Below are 23,053 nucleotides of genomic sequence, written 5' to 3' on the forward strand. Positions count from 1 at the left end.
GTATTGCTCTCGTCAATATTAACCTTAAAATTCAGGCATTCAGAGTCCAGCAAACCTGCGATTTTCTAAATTCAACCGATCGCGACTCTCCGAACATTAAGTGTTCTACCGCCAGTTTTGATCATTTCGTCCCAGGTCTCCCGTCTCCGGAAGCTATCCTCTCGGACGCTTCTACTCAAAATGCTGATATTCCTTTTTATTCTTCGGCCCTTTCGTCTTGGTTTCGTATGCCGCTTCGTATTCAACCCACCCTCTCTTCCCGTTCCAAATTCTTAAATGTTCCATTCGTAAATTCGCCTTTTCTAAAAACCGTCGACGGTGCGATACTTCGTTCTGACCACGTTTCGGCCCTCGCGAACGTTGGCCTTAAACGATTTCCCGCCTTTCTCGATCCCAGAGGACGTTGGCTTCCTCAACACTCTCTCCGATTCGCTCGCCATCTCGCCTTTTCGTTCAGCAGCATGGCTAAATTATTCAAACTTTGATTAGTAATTTCCCCGAAACTTTCAACGCTACCTGGATTTAGGACAGCGCGGAGTTTATCAATGATGACATTTTATCAATCTCAACTGAATATCGTACCGGTCCCAAGATCAACCGTTTTTTTGCTTACCGATAACCTTTCTACCCGCGAAATTTATCAAAGTCGCGTCAGCTGCTCCTTTCCTGGTAGACCTCCCGCTGTTAGAGCGTTTGACCCCTCTCTAGTTTCGCGTGTTTCCTGGCTTGGAAAAAACCTTTCACCGATTAGCTCAAGGGCGGATCTCTCCTTTCAATGGAGAGCTCTGCATCTCGCGCTTCCCTCTCCGGCCCGACTCTTCCATATTGTGGAAAGTTTGGATCATCTTTTTTGCCCTTTCTGTCCAGCGAAGGGCACGGTTACCCGTTGTTACTTCGACTGCCCCTTCTCCAGGAGCGTTGGTGAGAGGGTTTTGGAGACCGTTTTTCTTTCAACCGGCCATCAGCACTCGTTGACAAACGTTTGGACGTTAGCGAGCGACGACAACCACAACTTCTGTAATTTCGCTTTCGCGCTATTCAAAGCCGCTTTGGCTGAAATGTAGGGCGAGCTCTCCAAAATCTCTCTCTCAACTAACGCTTTTGGCGATTACGTAGATCGAGTACACCGAACGATCGGTAACAGAGTAATCGCTCGCTACCGGACTCAGCGTAAAACCGCCGTAACAGGTGAAACTTTGGATGCCTTTCACGCCCTATGGGGCATTAATCGTGAACCCCAGTGGTTTTAAGTTGTAAATATTTTTCATTTCTCTATTTATTTATTTAATTTTTTTCTTTATAAATATATATAAAACACTTGTAAATATCGCTTTAATCTCTAAAACTGGTATATAACATATTGCTTTTATATCTAAAATTTGTAAACTTGTAACTTAAGCATTTACGGTAATAAAGCTAGTATATTTAAAAACAAAAAAAAACTCCCCCCTTTTCGGCTTTCCGTTGCTATGCAACGCGTTTTGAAATTTTTAATGTTTAGGCTTAGTTTCTCTTTTCGATATAACAGTCGCCAGCCAGATTTCCCGCACGGTACTGATGAGTTCCAAATAGAACGAAACCGGTCTACCGTTGGAATTTCTGGCTATTTTATTTAGTTTTTATGTAGTTTATTACTCGAAGATCTATTTGATCCGAGATTCGCTCGAAGACCTATCGGTACGAGTTATTAGTAAATTTTTTAATTTCTTCAAATTTGTTTAGGATTTAGATATATTATCCCTTTTAATTATGGACTAATCTACTTTTTCGCATATTTTATCTTCCTTCTCACAGTCGTTAGGTAATATAACTCAATTAACCTTCGTTTACAAAATTAAAAAGGCTTTGTTTGTTCTCAGTTGCTTCGATCCGTTATTGACACAAATATTACCCCTTCCCAATAAAGCTAATTTAAACTCTAAATTAGTTGCTTCGTAAGTTTATTGATAAGTAAAAATTTGGAATAGTTAAACGTTAGTTAGCTTGTTTAAAAAATAGTATAAACTATTGAAGTGTGTTTTAAATAATAAATAACCCCGTTTCGGTTCTTTTAAAAAACCGAGATTTTTACGACCCAGAAAAACATTTCATTAAAAAAATCCACACATTTCAAATTCCATTTTGGGTTGAACCCCCGAAATCCACCATTGAGTAAACAAATGTCCGATCCCTCGACATCCTTGAAATATTGATCTTTTGCAAAATGGTTCAAGTCCAAGCTTCCCAGAAGCGGTCCAGGCCTCTAAGAGCACGTTCAGTTGCAGGAAATTGCCTTCTTAATCGCTGTCGTTCCAGGATTTGTTGTACTATGTATGGCGGACTTCGCTGAACCCCTTCTGGTGGCGAAGGATCTCTAAAAAGAAAAGCCAAGGAAAACCCTATTTGGGTGAAAATAGCGAGCACATTCTTCACAATTTTCCTAAACGTTTCTACACCAAAATCTAATTCGTAGTTATTATTATCATTGCATATAGGGCACGGTATTACGTTAAGTTTTATCTTTAAAGCGAACAATTTGGCCTGAGCACCGATTCCGGATGAAATCGCGTAAAATTCCACTTTATCTCCAACTTTTATGAACTGGTTCAGATCAGCCACAAGGTGGCCGTTTATGATCGTTCGGATCGTGAATAGCACCAGTGAGCTTGCCGAATTGCACCTTATTGATCCTTGGACTGAGCTTAGTGAAGCTATGGTACCTACATATATCATTAAATAGTTATTGGCGGCTCTCCGGGTAGGTTCTCTTTTGGGCTGTCTGCTTGAAAGCGCGTTGTGGTCTTCAGTTTTTGGTACCGGAGTGGTATCATCTGATTTATGAGATAATGGCTTGTACACAATGACAATCTTCTTGGGAGGTGTCCGTGAAGGCGAATACTTGTAGTTCTGCGCCTTGTCCTCCATTTTTGGGATCGGAGTGGTATCGCCGGATTTATGAGTTAATGGCTTCAAGTCTTTACTCTTATGCACGATGACAATCTTCTTGGATGGTGTCGTTGAAGGCGTGTACTTTTTGTGCTGCACCTTGCCCTCCATTTTAGCTCTCCGGCCGGCATTTCTCGATTTACGAGCCAAGGAATGGTTGATAATTTTTCGGGGCTGTTCCAATTTGGTCGACTTTAAAAGGATGTAATTGTCCTTGGCTTCGAATAAGCTGTTAGCCGCTAAAATCTGGAAGATGCTTTGAGCGTTCCTTCCAGAGAGATTGGCCAAGATTTCGGGTTTTTTCCAGGACAGTACTCGAGGTAAATCCTTGAAGAACAACCCATCGGGAAGACTTCGCAACTCCTTCTGGAAAAAGGCGACCACCTGCGAATTGGAGTTTCCGGTGACCTTTACTTTTGGGCTATTGGTACATAGATTCTCGACAACATGCACTTGTTGGTGACGATCCACGTGAAATTCATCCGGGTACTTGGAAATCAGTGATTTCAACTGCGTAGTCGTCAAGTTAGCGAAGTGGACAAAGGGCTCTTGCTGAAACATTTCTCTAACATATTCGGTGACTTTATGAACGCCCGATTTTCCTTCCTCGATGGAAAATAGCACCAATTCCTTGACCAACCTGTCATAAGCTTCGATAACGTATTTTCCAGCGCTTAGATCCAACGATATCCGTTTATTTTTCATTTCATCGATGATGAAAACGTGGTTGTAACTTTCAATGAAATCAATGAGTTTATCTTCGAAGGTAATGCCGGGGTAGTACTGCAAAACTCGGGTGAAAGACCTTTGACATTTCACTTCGATGTCAGCGATGTCTTTCAGGTATACTTTCTTCAGCGGGGACGCTTTCTTGACAATGTAGTCGGACAAATATTCAAGAAGAAAGGTCGAATTCAACATTCGTCTCAATTGATTCTCTTTCTCGTTCAAGACGGCTTGGCCACTGCTTAAAGTGATAATTTCCTTCCTTTCGTTGGAGGCTTTGGGCATCAGGGACGTAAATAGGTCCAAGTTGGAAGGCCCAGTAGCTGTGGTCTCGTCTTCAGAGCCGGATGAGAATCCGTCTTCGAAGCAACTATTCCCCCACGATACGTTGTCCACATCTGGAGTTTCTTTTTCAAGAACTGACATAGTTCCCAATTATCTTCTTCTAAATTCCGATGCCTCTGTTTAGGATATTAAACGTTTGTTAATGTGCATTCCTCCTAGAAAGAGAAAATACAAAGATTAAATTATATCGTGACGAATTTAATAGAATCCTATGTGACGTAATAGCTCAAAAGTAATTAAGTCATCAGTTTTAAAATTGTTAAACTCAGATTAGTTAAGTGAATTTTTAAAACGCTCCGAATTCCTCGCCTGTTTTTGGCTTTGATCAAATATAGTTTGGCTCATGCCTGGCGATTTGGTTTCCATGTTCACCTTTTCAATCGCACTGGGTTTATTAGCATTTTACATTTAGAGTGAACTAATTATATGTTCCTTGTGCAACAAGGTCTCATTGATTTGTTTCTATTGAAATATTATTCAATATAGTATAGTAGAATTAATACAAATATAAGATCTTGAAAAGTTTTGATACATGTAAAGTTTATACCATATTATCCATATAACCTAGTGTTGAGAAATTGTGATAAAGGAAATTTGAATCTCGAACTTGGTGGATTAATAGGGGGAATTATATTTTAAATACATGTATGGGATAGTATGATCTGTTGGCTGTGGCACAGCCAACTTTGATCGCATGTACCGCGCTTTAGCGGCCCCGTCAATCGCCTGAATTTAACGTGTATATATTTTCCCACCAGGGTTTCGCTACGACCAAAATTTAACGTTAGTCAGATAGGAAAAATCCACAAAAACAATTATTTTTATTAATTAAACCGAATGTAGGTTAATATTTAACTAATAGTATAATATTTTTTTATTGATTCAAATTTTTTAACGGTGTTTATAAATTATAAGAGTTAAACAGAAACCAAGAACATCCTCTAGATGCTGCCAGCAACATAGTATTATTGCGTAATACTTGAAACACATGTAAATAAACTAAATAAAAAAAAAAGTGAAAAAAAGATTCACTGTAACTTCAGGGTAAATATATTATTTTTACATTTTTAATTCAATAATATTAAGTTAAAATATATTACAAGCGCAATAAATTATAATTTTACGTTTTAACAAGCTGGAGGAACATTTCACTGAAGTTTGTATACCTTCCTAGATATAGGCTTGTATACTAATTCCCTCGCTTTCTCATATTTTGCAAAAATCGCACGGCTTATGTTGACCATAAGTTAAGGAATTAATTTGGAACAGACTATTTTGGTGACCAGTCTAGCATGGTTTGGGTTATAACATTCAAGTACAGGGCAGAATTCGAGTTTCGGTAAAACATGGGACTCAATTGTAGAGTATATGGTTTTGGAATCACAAATGTACGGGAATGAGTCTTGAACGAAGGAAACAATTGTGGAAACAACTGAAACAAATGGCCGACTTGGGTATTTAAGATTCCCTCAATCTTGCTTGTTTATCAAATCAAGGAGAGGAGAGTTTTGACATGGCTGAGAAAGATTCTCAATGCAGCAACTGCAAAAATTATCCTTCTCCAAGGTCATCAAAACATATCCCGCCAAATACGCTATTCTTGCTAATTTGAAGGCTGTCCGTTGATTTTCAGGATGAACTAATAGTTTTTCCAAAATTTCAAGAGTCACTTCTGCGATAATAATGGTAGGCGATTCAGTCGGTCTGGAATCAACCCTTGAGACCACGCAATCATCTCTGAATCTGTACATTGCTGTGAAACTGTCTGCTGCTACATTAGATGATCGAACTTTTGAAGTAAGTGTTCCCTTTTTAAGTATATTTTCAAAAACTACAGCATGTCATTCCCACCAGACATTTGACGAAGAATGCTGAAAAACATTTCTATCAGATCGCTGCCGAGTTTCCTAGTTAGCACAAATTCAAAACCATGGCTCAATAAATACTTAATGCACGCTACAGTGGATTCAGTTGTGAATTTGATGGCATGATAAGTTTCATTTGTCAACATTAATTGATTTTCCTCTTCTTTAAGTTTTTCAAGATATTCCAAAAAGGTAGTTTCTAACCAAAGAAGCCTTTCATCATCAAATGAGAAAAAATTACTCTTATTTGCATTTCTAGATTCATTTGCAAAATGCCTATTGCAGGAATTATGCATATCGAACCACTTTTGAATGGTCTCCATGTACTCATTAGTTGGCCCTGCAGTTTTGAACAAAGTAGCCTTGAAATGACTGAAACTATAATTGCCCATTCAACTTTCATTTTTTCCAAATTGGTTGGATAAACACATTCTCTTTTCAAATTTCGTACTGCTTTTACAGGCTCGTCTTTTTGCAATTCATAAAGCTCTTTGACATATTTCCCTGAAATCTCTTCCGACTCTTCAGTGGTTTCAACGTCAAGAAGTTTGTTCCTGACATTTTTGATGATGTGACTTGGGTCGAAGCTCAGAAACAAACATCGCCGTCCATCCTCCGGATGGGGTATTTGTGGTCGTAAATTTCCATCACAAAGTTTCCTCATCATAGCGACATTCGACTTGTGATTATCAGTGACAATTCGAACAATATTGAAACCACAATCTTCAATTTTATGTATTACAGAAAGCGTCAAAAATACAGATCTATGCCCGTTGTTTGTCTTGAGAAGAAAAATTCGGCAGGTAGTGTAAATGATCTGGAAAGTCCATGAATCACGAAGCATAATAGTTGATTTGCAACACTAGGCGGTTTCGGTCTCTCAGGTTCAGTGTCTTCTTTATCCAGATGTTTGGTGGTATCTTTCAATCCAAATATTTTGTCAAATTTCTTGTCATAAATCAGTTGAGGTTTTATAGACATTTCATCTATTATTAGAGACACGAACGTTTGATGGAGATCCAATTTGCTGGCTTCGGATGCCAGCCTTTCTTCGATTGATTTGGTAATTCCCGTATTGCTATCCATTTTCCCGACAAACCGCTTAAGCGTTGATTTTGGATGGAATTTAAGAAAACCATTTCTTCTCGAAAAATTGTATCCTTTGGGAGATGCAAAGTTCCAAATGGCACCAAGTCGCACAGTTTCCGTTGACCAAGAGGGACGTCCAGATTTGTAATTTTTAACCAAATCTAACAAGAATAATGCTTCTTGGCCATCATGTTCAGAGGAATCCTTAATAATTTGTCCAGGTTTCAGGTAGGGTTTTTGTTTAAAATCCAATACAGATTCTCTTAATGTGTATACTTGTTCTTGCGGGCTCTGTAATGCTTTGTTCTGACGATAAATTTTTGATTGCAGATTATGGATGAATATATTGAGCCTCCTAATTTCCAAGATTTCATCGTCAACTTGTGGAACATGCTCGGAAGAACTTTCGGCTTCATTTTCAATATTCTTCGATGTACTCGCAGTAGCATCCTTTACATTCGATGATTCCCTTTCTTAAGTTTTTCTTTACTTAGGGAGCTTGGGTTGCATATAGCTAGGATATTCAGGGAATATACTAGGTACCGTGCCTGTTTTAAGTTTTCGTCTTTTTAAACCTAAAATAATATTGTAAGGGTTTGTAATTTTATCTGACTGAAAATGTTTTCCATAATAATAGTAATAAACCTGAGCAGAAATCCTCCTCCTTGAAATGCAGGCTGCAGACCTTCAGTGTATCTTTTGGTACAAAATCATCCCGACTAATGTTTTTAACCATTAACTTCTATAGCTTTCTTCGCTAGGAAACTCGTGAAAAGATATGTCTTTCCTATTTACATGGTTTGATATGTTACGCAACACGAAGGCATTGTGATGAATCTTTTACCTATTTTATTCCAAAGATGTACCTAAGTATCATTTACCTTCAATAAGATATCTAATAAGTTTCGAGAATCTTGCTCTTAAAACTAATTTAGATATACAGTATTTACTCCCTAAGAACTGTTATAAACTCGTGAATTTGCTTTGCTTATATATATACATTTATTATTAATTAAGATTTATAAATTTTAAGATATACATTATTTACACATCAAAAACATCTCTACAACCTTCAAAACTATGTGTTCGAATATGGCGCCTTCGCGTAAAAAACGCGTCTCTTTTTCTTCATTTAATTTTTATAAGATAATATTTTTTTAAAACAATGAATTATACATAAATATATTGAGAAAAGATAGTTTAACTTACTAATCCTTGTTTTTTCTTAAAAGGAAAGTTGAAAACCGAAGAATAATCATTTTTCCGCGATTTCGCTTGTATTCCTTTGGTGATAGTAAGTTTTTGGTCGTATGTAGCGCCCCTATCGGGATTATTCATACACGCAAATTAACATTAGATGCGAGGCGATTGACGGGGCCGCTAAAGCGCGGTACGCGTGATCGAAGTTGGCCGTGGCTGTGGTATGTGTCACTGTTTAGTTTAGATTAAAGAAAATTGTGATTTGTCGCGTGTCTTACTTCACCACGCTTTGCATAGTCAAAGTGGTTTGTGACGAATATGTGAAATGGTGTCCTACTTCTCAGAACTTTTTAGTTACGTTATTACTCTTAGAAGTAAGAGCGTTTACGAGTGGTAGTATTCTAGCTAGCTAATTAAGCCATGAAATAAATGCGATAATATTACCACGGCTTGTAAGTAGATATAAAACTGACGGACGGTCAGAGAGACAGCCTTTTAGGAATTCATTGGCAAATTATCGCGAACAGCACGTTAACCGTAATTGTCATAATTTCGTGGGCCTTGAGTTAACTTACATTGTTAGTGTTGCATATATGAAATAAATGTCGACTGGCTAAATTACTCACGATAAGTATAATTTCTGGATAAATACACGGCATTTGTTTCCAATCCAAAATTTACTTATAATTAGATATTAATACTCAAAACATCTAAATTAATGTCAAAGGTTTAGACTCGTTAAACTTATATATAATCCTGTGTTAAACGATTTTTCAATGGCGTAAAAAAGGTGGGCGTAATCGTCGTAGTTTTAGAGGCGGGTAATTTCCCGATGGATTCAAAGATCTCTAATTGTTAACTTTCCCATATTTAGAAATAAAGCTAAATTTATTTAGGTCAAAATTAGGTAGAGTACACCGCCGTCAATTCGCCGAAAAAGGTTTCACAAAAGATATTTTTGAATACAGTAAAACTCACGAAACTCAAAACAAAAATTGATTCGAATGTTAGACGATAATAAATCTCGTATAACTTTCATAGATGACGCCAATTTCACTATTCAAAAGCAATTAGAACTAAACTTGCTTCATATAAAAACCAAATTATTAAATCAAAGCCTGAATAACGCAAAAAACTATGAAATTAACAAAATAATGATAAACAAACTTTACAAATATTTAAATATCACGAAACCTGACAGAAGTTGATCAAATTAAAAACTGAATAATACCAAAAAAGTGAAATGAACAATATAATGAAAAGATAATATTAACGAATTAACATTAATTACACCCAAGTTCTCGAGAAATAGCGTCTTGAAAATCGGGGAGAAAAACGACAAATCTTTGTTCTTCATACAAAATGGTTACGTAATTTCGCGTCATATCTCGCTAACGGCCAAGTAGATCTCTTCCATATTAATATATGGTACTCTACGCTATTAAACATTCGATTAAAAGAAAAACTAGACTGGACGGCGGTGTAGAGACCATTTGAAAAGTAAAATAAATCGTAACTTGCCCAAATATAATAATAGCACCCAGAAATATATTGCTTTAATACTTATAAAAAATAACCTTGCTGGAAGAACATGGCGGAAATGAATAATAATATTATTAAAAATAGAATAAATCGAAGTATTGTACCCCAGGTTCGTAAAACTGCGTATAATATTAGCTTTTCGAAAGAAACTTTTGGAATAAAGTAGGACTCGCGACAAACTAAAAATAAATTAAGACTAAAGTAACAATGCCCTGTATATAGAGAAGGCTAGGAAATCGAATTTTCAATTCTTTTTAAAACGAGTCAGAGAAGTCCCATAGGTGGCGCTTATCGGATTAGAAGAAAAGGCGCGAGATTTGCATATAAGTAAACCAAAAACTTTATTTTTTTAAGCCAAATTCCTAATTTTCGAGAAATATCTGGGTTAATATATTAAAGCAGTTAAAACGGTTTATTTAAAATTTGATAATGCACCAATAACCAATGTTCTGAAATACATTTCAATATAACAAATGTTTGAATTTAAATTTTTAAATATTTTCTGGATTACGGTTTCTCATTAGAGTTTTTTGTTTAAGTTTACTTTTGTACCCAAAACTTTATGTTCGCATTTCCCTGCTGCTTGGTATTGGGCTTGTAGCAGCCTACTTCCAGGAGCTAGTAGGCCAGACTTTGAAGCTCCCTGGCGCTCCTTTAACTCATCGTGGGAAAATGGGAAAAACAGGCAAACTTCTTAACTCACCCCCTACAACTCCTTAAAAATTTTGCATAACCTTTTGAAACACCCTGTATACATTAACCAAATATTCTTTAAATATTAATATTCTATTAGCGGAGGAATGGTTTGCAAAGTGCACCAATTCGAAGACCTCTAAAAGCGGCCGCAAATTCCGTTCTGTCTTCTTCGCGGCTGCCCTAAGCCTCGTCTGCCCCGACCCATTTCTAGTATGAAAAGATGCCATAACGCAAACAGCAGAATGAAACTAGCAATAACAAACGGCCACGAGAATACGATCAACAGAAACGCTCACAGCCAAAGGAGTCGCCACAAAATAGCGATTGTCTTTTTCACAATGTTCACCAAATAAATCATCCCGCGCTTTAAGACATTGATATAACCCATTGGGAGTTTATTATTATTATTAGATTTGCAAATTGGACACGGTTTTTCCTCCAGGGTAATCATTATCGCGTACAATTTTATTTGAGCGCCGACGATGCGTGAAGTCGTGAAAAATTTGACTTTATCTCCAACTTGTACGAATCGCTCCAAATCAGTCACAAAGTGCCCATTTATAATCGTTTCGAGCGTTAATAGCACCAGAAATCCCACGTCATTTAAATCTGGACTGCACCAGATTAATCCTCGGGCGGAGCTTAGTGAAACTACGGTTCCTCTCATAAGATACTTAAGGACGCTATCAATATCGGAATTCTTGGTTTCCATTTTAGGCGGTGACCTTGAAAGCATGTACTTGTCGTACTGCGCCATGCCTTCAGTTTTGGGTCTCAGAGCGACATTTCTCGATTTACGAGCCAAGGACTTCAAGAACTTACTGTCGTACTTTATGAAATTCTTCATGGGCGCCCTGTATGTAAGCATATACGTTTCGTACTGCGCCATGCCCTCCGTTTTGGGTCTCAAAGAGACATTTCTCGATTTGCTAGCTAAGGACATCAAAAACCTACTGTCGTACTTGATAATATGTTTTGGGGGCTGCTTCAATTTGGCCGACTTTAAAAGGATGTAATTGTCCTTGGCTTCGAATAAGCTGTTAGCCGCTAAAATCTTGAAGATGCTTTGAGCGTTCCTTCCAGGGAGATTGGCCAAGATTTCGGGTTTTTTCCAGGACAGTACTCGAGGCAAATCCTTGAAGAACAACCCACCTGGAAGACATCGCAACTCCTTCTCGAAAAAGGCGACCACCTGCGAATTGGAGTTCCCGGTGACCTTTACTTTGGGGCTAATGGTACAAAGTTTCTCGACAACATGCACTTGTTGGTGACGATCCACGTGAAGTTCATCCGGGTACTTGGAAATCAGTGATTTCAACTGCGTAGTCGTCAAGTTAGCGAAGTGGACAAAGGGCTCTTGCTGAAACATTTCTCTAACATATTCGGTGACTTTATGAACGCCCGATTTTCCTTCCTCGATGGAAAATAGCACCAATTCCTTGACCAACCTGTCATAAGCTTCGATAACGTATTTTCCAGCGCTTAGATCCAACGATATCCGTTTATTTTTCATTTCATCGATGATGAAAACGTGGTTGTAACTTTCAATGAAATCAATGAGTTTATCTTCGAAGGTAATGCCGGGGTAGTACTGCAAAACTCGGATGAAAGACCTTTGACATTTTACTTCGATGTCAGCGATGTCTTTCAGGTATACTTTCTTCAGCGGGGACGCTTTCTTGACAATGTAGTCGGACAAATATTCAAGAAGAAAGGTCGAATTCAACATTCGTCTCAATTGATTCTCTTTCTCGTTCAAGACGGCTTGGCCACTGCTTAAAGTGATAATTTCTTTGCTTTCGTTGGCGGCCTTGGGCATCAGGGACGTAAATAGGTCCAAGTTGGAAGGCCCAGTAGCTGTGGTCTCGTCTTCAGAGCCGGATGAGAATCCGTCTTCGAAGCAACTATTCCCCCACGATACGTTGTCCACATCTGGAGTTTCTTTTTCAAGAACTGACATAGTTCCCAATTATCTTCTTCTAAATTCCGATGCCTCTGTTTAGGATATTAAACGTGTGTTAATTGTGCATTCCTCCTAGAAAGAGAAAATACAAAGATTAAATTATATCGTGACGAATTTGGTAGAATCAAATGTGACGTAATAGCTCAAAAGTAATTAAGTCATCAGTTTTGAAATTGTGAAACTCAGATTAGTGAAGTGAATTTTTAAAACGCTCCGAATTCCTCGCCTGTTTTTAGCTTTGATCAAATATAGTTTGGCTCATGCCTCGCGATTTGGTTTCCATGTTCACCTTTTCAATAGCACTGTTTTTATTAGTATTTTACATTTAGAGTGAACTAATTATGTGTTCCTTGTACAAAAAGATCTCATTGATTTGTTTCAATTAAAATATTATTCAAAGACATACTTATGAGTAATTATGTTACATACATGTTAATACAAATATAAGCTCTCGAAAAGTTTTGATACATGTAAAGTTTATATCATACAACCTAGTGTTGAGAAATTGTGATAAAGGGAATTTGAATCTCGAACTTGGTGGAATAAACGGAATATATATTTGTATGGGATAGTATAATCTGTTGGCTGCGGTATGTGTCACTGTTTACTTAAGATTAAAGAAAATTGTGTTTTGTCGCGTGTCTTACCTCACCACGCTTTGCCGTAATTCCATAGTCAAAGCGGTTTGTAACGAATATGCGAAATGGTGTCCTACTTCTCATAACTTTTTATTTACTTTATTACTCCTAGAAGTAAGAGCGAGTACGCGTGGTAGTATTATAGCTAGCTAATTAAGTCATGAAATAAATGCGATAATATTACCACGACTTGTGAACAGATATTTAACAGACGGACGGTCAGAGAGATTGCATTTTAGGAATTTGTTGGCAAATCATCGCGAACGTGCTGTTAATCGTAAGAGTCACAATTTCGTGGGCCGTGACTTAACTAACATTGGTAGTGTTGCATATATGAAATAAATGTCGACTGGCTAATTTACTCACGAAAAGTATAATTTCTGGATAAATACACGGCATTTATTTCCAATCCAAAATTAAATTATAATTAGATTTTATTATTCAAAACATCTAAATTAATGTCAAAAGGTTTAGACTCGTTAAACGTATTTATGTATAATACTGTGTCAAACGCTTTTTCAATGGCGTAAAAAAAGGTGGGCGTAAACGTCGTAGTTTTAGAGGCGGGTAATTTCCCGATGGATTCAATGATCTCTAATTGTTTACTGTTCCATATTTAGAAATATCTTAAAGCTAAAGGACATCGCACTTCTTCTATGGGATTTGGCTTTCGACAAATTTTTTTGAAATTGAAATATGTTGTTAAGTTTGATCAAAGGAGCAAAATTGTCCATCGCAATTTTCCCCTAGCTCCTACAGTGTGGCTAGTATCAGCGGTCAAAAGTGGACAAAACTTAGTATAGTCTATTTGTCAAAAAATGTCACCGCCCATCGTTTAGCGTTATACTTTCGCACGTCGCTAGTCCGGACTCACTATCAATAGAGTTTTACACCTCTACTTCATTTTACTCGCAACTTATTATTCGATGAATTTTCGTACGTGGAATTAATTATTATTTAATGAGCAATAATAAAATAAAACATAACATAAAAAAAAAAATAGTGAAGAAATCAGAATTTATATGATTCACCGTTTCGTTGAATCCCACATTCAACACTCTGATTGGAAAGAAACCGTATCACCGCAACAGATAAAAACACTTATTTATCGATTTTATTCACACAGTCGTCTAAAGTCACGGTCACACGACCATGAAAACTCAATATTTAACTATTTATTTACTGAGTTCGTTCATCGTGCAATCAGAACAAAACCAAATCCGACGCTCAGTTTTGGGAAGCATCACGAATCTCGGCAAGAAAACTCTACTGATAGTGAGCCGGGACTAGCGCCGCGCCAATGTAGAATGCTAACCGATGGGCCGTGACTTCTTTTAACAAATAGACTAAAGTAAGTTTTGTCCACTTTGGACCGTTGATACTGGACAGACTATAGGAGCTAGGGGAAAATGGCAATAGACAATTTTGCTCCTTTGATCAAGCTTAACAACATGTTTCAATTTGAAAAAAATTTGTCGAAAGCCAAATCCCATAGAAGAAGTGCGATGTCCTTTGTGGGATTTTTTGACAATAGTTACTTTTGTTTTATTATTTGTCAAGGATTACAATAATTCAATAAGTTTTAACCGCAATTTATTATTTAAAAAGATATGATCAATGTAAAATTGTTAAATGCCAGTAATTTTTACAACGGAATAGACGAGATATTCCGAGATCTTTGTACGTGTTGGATGAGATGGGACTGATGACGAATATTTTTCACGGCAAGATACTACTGAATTTAATATAAGAAACATTTAGTTAAAGAGAACCAGAAGAACGCACAACAACACAACCACAGTAAAACATAATTTATTTGTCTAAAGCAGAACTACAACCGATAAGCAAGTTCCAAACTAAAAGTAAAACTGGACTCGTAATCGAAGTATTGGCGCCTCAGGGCGCCGCGCACTCACTTCCTTCGAGCGCTTAGGGCCCGCGGCGCCACCCCAGCCCCATTCTTGCTAATCAAGCTGCGCCACCTAGAGAACAGTACCTAGTATAGTCTCTTGTGGTTAGAATTAAAGGGAGAGCGACTGAGAGATGAATCGATCCCTCCTCCTGGGTGCATATATTAACCCCACCTACGGACATCGTATCCAGTGAAATCGTACCTAGTATATAGCGAATTGAACTCGCCATAGAAAACACATATTTTATTGGCACACGTTTAAAAAATGTAGTATTATCTTGTCGTTAAATCTGATTCGTCATCAGTCCTACCTCATCCAATAGTTACAAAAATCTCGAAATATGTCGTACTTTCCGAGGTAAAAATTCCTGGCAAGTAACAATTTTAAAATTTATCATATCTTTCTAAATAATAAATTGCGGTTAAAACTTTTTGCATTATTGTAATCCTTGACAAATAATACACCAAAAATATAAACAAAACCCAAAATAAAACAAAAGTACCCATTGTTAAAAATAGCTAAATTGGGCTAAAGGTCAAAATTAGGTAATGTACATTTGAAAAGTAAAATAAATCGTAACTTGCCCAAATATAATAATAGCACGGTTTTAGCACACAGAAATATATTGGTTTAATACTCATAAAAAATAACCGTGCTGGAAGAACATGGTGGAAAAGAATAATAATATTATTAAAAATAAAATAAATTTTAGTATTGTAAGGCTTATCAAAGATAATCTGTACCCAAGGTTTGTAAGACTGCGTATAATATTAGTTTTCCAAAGAAACGTTTGGAATATAGTAGGACAAACTAACAATATATTAAGACTAAACTAACATTGCCCTCTATATAGAGAAGGCTAAGAAATCAAATTTTTAATTATTTTTCAAATGAGCCAGATATGTCCCATAGGTGGCGCTTATTGGATTAGAAGAAATGGCGCGAGATTTGAATATAAAAAAACAAAAACTTTATTTTTACAAGTTTTTTAAGGCAAATTCAAATTTTTCGAGTAATATCTGGTTTAATATATTAAAGCAGCTAAAACGGTTTATTTAAAATATGATAATGCAACAATAACCAATGTTCTGAAATACATTTAAATATAACAAATGTTTCAATTTAAAGTTTTAAATATTTTCTGGATAACGGTTTCTCATTAGTGTTTTTTACCATTTCTTTAACGTCCGAAATATCATGAGCAAAATTCAGAATTAACGGTTTTGTGAATTTTTATAGCATTTTTTAATTGTATTTACATAGCTATTACAAGATATTAAGGCTTTGGTAAATGTAGGAAGTAACCATTTGTTAATAATGAGAAATGTTATTTGTCGTGGAAGAAAAGGGAAACCGTGTTTCACAAAATCAGCCACTATGCTTAAAGGGGAACGGTCAAGCTTTAACTACTTAGATAGACCTATAGCCCATTAAAAACTAAAATTTATGGCGAAAACCGCATCAAAAAATATTGAGTGGTTAATTTTTAATAAAAAAAGGAATTTCGGGAAATTAAAAAGCGCACGTCCGCCGCGACACTTGGTGAGAAACCGGTGAGACACTCCCGGCTCGATTAAAATTGAAAAAAAAAGCTCGTGCTGCTGTAGGTGCGAAAGATTGGCGTTATTTTTCGTTTCAACTTTTTAGGCCAAAAGCTATTTTTTCCAAGACAAAAATAAGGTACGTGTTAGTATATTGAACGTCTTGTTTATCTTTTGATACGGAAATAAGGCCATATTTGGAAAAGCTTCGCCGTTCCCCTTTAAAGGAAAATTCCAGCTACTAATTTTACTTTTATTTATAAGATCCAAGAAACTTTAAAACTAGTAAATCAAAAATTTTAAATTCAAAATTAATTATGTAATTAAAGTAATTAGCGTTTTAGTACAATTCATAAGCGCAGTCATATTTCTAATGAAGTATACTTCTCGGCAGAGCACCAAGGCGCAGAAGTCTGAAGCAAATATACAATATGCTACGATTTCTCCTTTTTCTCTTTCTCAAAACCCAATTGGCGGTTGCGCAGCCTCGCATAGAAGTTTTTACCTCTCCGAGGGGACAAAGTCCCCTAGGAGGGGTTATACAACGACCGTGTCTGTCTGTGGGTGGGTCTGTGGGTGTGTCTGTCTGTCAGGACTGCGAACGCGTTCGCATTTTCGGTGCAAAGTGTAATCACTGCGTACGCAGTTTCTCAAAGGGTTGGCAAAACCACCGTGTGACGGTGAGCGTTAACGGATGCATTTGCGGTTTGGTTTGGATGGTGTTTTTTCGCTCACCGTCGTGACGGTTTGGTGTATTACGGTTTTTGTAATGTTTATGCGTAGGTTGTGAGTGTTGAATTTGTTGTGTTTGTGTTCTGATGGATGTGCATGTTGAGTCTGTTGTGTTTATATGGGCGTTTTCTCTCCAATTTCTTCTTAATGACTTTGGGACGGACCGAGTGCTGAGTGTAATGCTACCTCTCAACGTCCAATGGCAGGGTTTCCACCAGTTGTACACGGTATTCGTCTTAGTATCAATTTGCGATCGCATCGGGCGGGATTTGAACCCGAGACCTCCTGATTGACAGGCGGACGTTCTACCACAGAACCACCGACACTTGTTACGCCTTATTGAAAATTAGACCTTCAGCTTTATCGGAAGCGTATTTAATAGAGTACGAAATTTTGGTTTAATTGAAATAGAATTGAAATTGAAATTATTGCATCGAAGAAATTCTAATTTAGCGTTTCTCTATTGATTAAAAACAAATGCGCCACCCAGGTTTCGAACCCAGACCATTCGGCTTGGCAGTCGAGCGCTCTACCACAGAACCACCGATAGCTGCTTAGATTCACTGAAATTAAGACAGGCATCGTAAGCATAATAGGTAATAAAGTCTTTTTTTATTAATGAATTTATGAAGGCTTAATCTGGTATTTTTTAAAGGTTAAATCTTGTTTTAGCGCAGTCAGCCGAGATTAGAGGGTTCAAGGGTAGACCCTGTGGGTGGTCCACTTTCTTAACGACCTATATATAGTTCTGTTAATTCAAAGGAGATAATTTAACGTTAATTGCTTTAAAAGCTGGCGGTTAGTCAAGTGGCTCTCTGTGCTTTGTTGATGGTAAGGTTTTTGCTTCTTGTAAATACATTTGGTGTGGATATTTGGATATCTACGATTTCTAACGCAGTCAATGATTTATTGGGTGTGCGAGTCATTATATGATATTGGAAATTGGACGGCATTGGTCTTTTTCATGTGGTATGCGTCACAACGTCAACAGGAAGTGAACGAGTCGTCCACTACCAGATATCTACGGTATCTTCATCCAGGGCGAGTGTTGAAATAAAATGAGCGTTAAAGATGCGGCAAGTATTTCGTAAGCGAGTAATTCCAAAAAGCCTCTGTAGATATTTATTTCATTAAAATTTGCTTCGTATTATATTTAACTGATAAACTTGTTCTGTAAAAGGGTTTAATTCAATTGTGCATTGTTATAGTACGTCTAACTTACTGTTGTAACTACTTAACTTATGATATTCTGAATAAATTAAAATTGGTCGTTTCGTCTCAATTATTTTAATTATAATAAAAATTTTATACCGGGCGCGATAGAAATGGGTTAATATTTTTAACAAATAACTCTAAATTGCGGAGATATATCTTTAAGGGTTATCTCGAGAAATTAATACCACTAGGGACAATTCTTCCGAGGAGAGGTATATTTTGGCTTGCCAACTTGTTTTTAGTGGCTTCCAACTTTTTTTTGATTGTAGAATTTATAGTTGTTTAGTCATGGCAAGAAATTTAAGTTTTTACAATTTGGATCCTATATTTAATGAGGAGGAGTTAGAAAGAAGTGAAAACGAAGCGGAAAATTAGGAAAGGCAAAATGTAATCGAATTAAAAAATATTTGAAATATCGGCGAATTGAAAAACCACTGTGAATGTGGCCACTGTATACCGCCATGGTTAGGCCTTGGCGATAATACCATTATGGCTAGTCTAAAACTCTACCTAAATCCTCTAGGTGTTCAAGAAGGGGTTATTTGTTTCGAGTCTGTGAATGCAGTTAGGATGTTCCTAGAACATGATGATGCAGAGGCAGACTGTATTACCCTTTTTCGTGGCTTCACAAATTTAGTGCTAGACAGCCTGTCCCTGGAAACTAGCTATAAAAGCTATTCACACAGTAGACGAAGACCACCACCACCAAGAAATTTACCAAATATGTAAAAAATATTTAATTTTAATTGGCTTCACTTTTTCCTAAAACACTCTTGAGTAGTATGATTCGGAGTTTGAAAGAGTATTTGCAAATATTAATATTGTCAATTGTAAATGCATATTTTTTGAAAGATATTTTCTTTTTAAGGACGTACAGATATACAGCATTCCACACGTTTTTTCATATGATATTTCACAACCTGGGAAGAAGAAACCGATAAGTTATGACTTGATATGTGCCCTACTCCGAATCAGAAAGGAATACTCCGAAGACAATGCGAATAATTATACTGGGTATAAGCCTGTCCCAGAAATTCAAGCTGCATGGGATTAAAAAAATTAAAAGTCTTATAAATATAAGTTTTGTTTTGAACTGTGATAAGTTAAAATTTCAGTAAAAAGATGATACTTCATTAAATTTTTAATTAGAATCTCAAATTGAAAGTGGAGCTTTAAGACAAAGGTACGTCCTCAGCACCAGCCTATTATAATAATGATCTGGCATCGAGAAAAGACCTCTGTCCAGACGCCTCACTTTGAATTTTAAATTTTAATGAAATTTATAATCTGCTATGAAGCCTTTTTACTTGAATCTAAAAAAATTGAAAATGAGATAGTAACAAGTTGGCAAGCCAAAATATACCTCTCCTCGGAAGAGTTTTTAATTTTCAGTGAAGCGTAATTGTATCCGTGGTTCTGTGGTAGAACGCTCACCTGTCGTTCAAGAGGGCTCGAGTTCGAATCCCGGCCGATTACAAAATTATTATACACCCAATGACAAAAAGAGGGCGCTTTTGGAATTACCTTTTCCCTGATTCTAAGAAACTGCGTACGCAGTGATTTCCCTTTGCCTCGAAAATGCGAACGCGTTCGCAGGCCTGACAGACAGACAGACCCACCCACCCACAGACAGACACGGTGGTTGTATAACCCCTCCTAGGGTACAAAGTCCCCTCGGAGAGGTAAAAGTTTACGTCTGTGGTATTAGTCAACCCAAAAATTAATTCCCTTTAAGTGATATTGTACAATTAACAATCTGTGATTTTCTAATAAACCTAAAGCACGTTCCTATTTTATGAACCCAAAAACAATTTTTTATTTTAAGATTTTGATTAATTCAAATATTTGATACTAATCTAAATATTGTTAGTAGATACGTAAATTTTTACCCTTTTGTTTTGAAATTTGTTAAGCTTCCTTCCTGGGATATTTAAACACGTTCGTTCCTTTCTTCCTGGGATATTTAAACACGTTCGTTCCTTCCTTATTGGGATATTTAAACACGTTCGTTCCTTCCTTCCTGGGATATTTAAACACGTTCGTTCCTTCCTTCCTGGGATATTTAAACACGTTCGTTCCTTCCTTCCTGGGATATTTAAACACGTTCGTTCCTTCCTTCCTGGGATATTTAAACACGTTCGTTCCTTCCTTCCTGGGATATTTAAACACGTTCGTTCCTTCCTTCCTGGGATATTTAAACACGTTCGTTCCTTCCTTCCTGGGATATTTAAATACGTTCGTTCCTTCCTTCCTGGGATATTTAAACACGTTCGTTCCTTTTTGTGATATTTCAACACGTGAGTTATCCTTTCCGCCAATCTCGAGAATTCATAAAGTTAACGTTTCTTTGGTTTCGCCTTATGCTTCTTCTCGCGAGAATGGGCCTTGGAAGGAGGTTGAGCCTTCGACGTTTTGGCCATTGTTAAAAATTTATTGATATTCAAAATGCACCTTCAATAGTAAACGGCTACTCGACTCTTCTCAAGCTTGTGGAATAGATGCACCTACTGAACTACCGCCTATAAACGTTAAACCGAGGGACAATCCATGGTCCGGCTCTGCTTTGTTTCCGGTAAATAGTGCAGGAGCGTCATCTTTCAATTCAATTGGAAGGGTCTTGTCACATGCACCGGGTAGGGTGGCTGCTAGAGAAAATACTAAGGCTTTACCAGCTTGAATAGACTTTACTTTCCTTCAGTCTTTGACGAGTATACTGGCTGACTTTATGTATTTAACGCCTTTTGGGAAATTTAAGAGGAATTTTCCCAATAGAGCTACTACAAATCTTTCATGGAACGTGAGCGCAGTTTTTGACCAAGTGACATCTAGTGTCAAAGATTCAAAATTCACTAAGGTATTCTTCCCCCTTAATGTCGACTATTCAATTAATTTTAGTACGTAAATAAATATGCTTAAATACTCTTTTAACACGCATTTACCCACATTTTATGATAACTAAGCTAAACCCGGAACCATTACACTATTCATTCTTGATAACTCAAGTCCAGGTATAATGTAGTTTATAAAAAAAGCCATTTAATAAAATATAGTATAACCTTCAACCTGTTAAAATGAAATTGATCGCTCTAAAATATATGCTTTCTATCAAATCACGTGCTACATGTTTACATTGGCCCAACTAAACGAAACTTAAAATTAAGAATTAAAGAATATAAATTAGCGGTCCGAAATTCAAAGGTCCTAACATCTGATCGTTCCGAACACGTTGTCGAAATGGAGCACTAGAGTAATTAAAAAAAATGTTTTTTTGTACAAAAATAATTATTATTTAAATTAATAATTGGGGGATCTTTGGAAATTCTTAAAATGCGTATAGCCCAGGACAGATAGCCTAAAAAGGGCTTGACCCGGAACATTTTCCCCATAAAGATGAAAATTGGTACATAGTTAGATTTTGACCCCAAAAAAATATACTAATGTCCCCACCTCTAGAGCGTGAGCTTCCGACGCCATCTTGAAAAATGGCCGCCAAGCACGCCTGACGTTATAAATTTAATGAAAGTGTCCAAATATGTTAAAAATTGGTACATTATACATTTAGGGCTTTCTGAATAGTATTGTAATGTTTTTACCTCTCCGAGGGGACAAAGTCCCCTAGGAGGGGTTATACAACCACCGTGTCTGTCTGTGGGTCTGTCTGTCAGGCCTGCGAACGCGTTCGAATTTTCGGTGCAAAGTGTTATATCTGCGTTCGCAGTTTCTCGAAGGGTTGGCAAAACCACCGTGTGACGGTGAGCGTTAACGGATTCATTTGCGGTTTGGTTTGGATGGTGTTTTTTCGCTCACCGTCGCGTCGGTTTGGTGTTTTACGTTTTTGTAATGTTTATGCGTAGGTTGTGAGTGTTGAATTTGTTGTGTTTGTGTTCTGATGGTTGTGCATGTTGAGTCTGTTGTGTTTATATGGGCGTTTTCTCTCCAACTTCTTCTTAATGACTTTGGGACGGACCGAGTGCTGAGTGTAATGCTACCTCTCAACGTCCAATGGCAGGGTTTCCACCAGTTGTACACGGTATTCGTCTTAGTATCAATTTGCGATCGCATCGGGCGGGATTTGAACCCGAAACCTCCTGCTTGACAGGCGGACGTTCTACCACAGAACCACCGATACTTGTTACGCCTTATTGAAAATTAGACCTTCAGCTTTATCGGAAGCGTATTTAATAGAGTACGAAATTTTGGTTTAATTGAAATAGAATTGAAATTGAAATTATTGCATCGAAGAAATTCTAATTTAGCGTTTCTCTATTGATTAAAAACAAATGCGCCACCCAGGTTTCGAACCCAGACCATTCGGCTTCGCAGTCGAGCGCTCTACCACAGAACCACCGATAGCTCCTTAGGTTCACTGAAATTAAGACACGCATCGTAAGCATAATAGGTAATAAAGTCTTTTTTTATTAATGAATTTATGAAGGCCTAATCTGGTTTTTTTAAAGGTTAAATCTTGTTTTAGCGCAGTCAGCCGAGATAAGAGGGTTAAAGGGTAGACCCTGTGGGTGGTCCACTTTGTTAGTTTTGTTTGTTATTTATTTACGGGTATTATTAACGACCTATATATAGTTGTGTTAATTCAAAGGAGATAATTTAACGTTAATTGCTTTAAGAGCTGGTGGTTAGTCAAGTGGCTCTCTGTGCTTTGTTG

The 23,053-nt window shown here is 37.1% G+C and overlaps 2 protein-coding genes across 3 annotated transcripts; both read right to left on the reverse strand.

The window, feature by feature from the left end:
- Window positions 1-1,315: 1,315 nt before the first annotated feature.
- On the reverse strand, window positions 1,316-8,513 carry LOC149933617 (uncharacterized). 2 transcript variants are annotated; one of them, XM_090156717.1, is made up of 2 exons: window positions 8,160-8,513; window positions 1,316-4,151 (listed from the first exon to the last, which is right to left on the reverse strand). In XM_090156717.1, exon 2 carries the CDS (start codon window positions 4,075-4,077, stop codon window positions 2,209-2,211), a length of 1,869 nt encoding a protein of 622 aa, XP_090012843.1. In that variant the 5' UTR covers window positions 4,078-4,151; window positions 8,160-8,513; the 3' UTR covers window positions 1,316-2,208. The 2 variants fall into 2 exon arrangements, with proteins under 2 accessions (XP_090012843.1, XP_090012844.1); XM_090156718.1 differs by lacking the exon at window positions 8,160-8,513 and having other exon boundaries at window positions 1,316-2,353; window positions 2,704-4,202.
- A 1,459-nt stretch (window positions 8,514-9,972) lies between these two features.
- Window positions 9,973-13,401, reverse strand: LOC149933618 (uncharacterized). The gene is made up of 2 exons (XM_090156736.1): window positions 13,356-13,401; window positions 9,973-12,423 (listed from the first exon to the last, which is right to left on the reverse strand). The coding sequence occupies exon 2, from the start codon at window positions 12,346-12,348 to the stop codon at window positions 10,681-10,683; it is 1,668 nt and encodes a 555-aa protein (XP_090012862.1). The 5' UTR covers window positions 12,349-12,423; window positions 13,356-13,401; the 3' UTR covers window positions 9,973-10,680.
- Between the last annotated feature and the right edge of the window lie 9,652 nt (window positions 13,402-23,053).

Source organism: Leiobunum rupestre, chromosome 8 (assembly GCF_980474605.1).
Source record: "Leiobunum rupestre chromosome 8, qqLeiRupe1.1.hap1, whole genome shotgun sequence".
Lineage (NCBI taxonomy): Eukaryota > Metazoa > Arthropoda > Arachnida > Opiliones > Sclerosomatidae > Leiobunum > Leiobunum rupestre.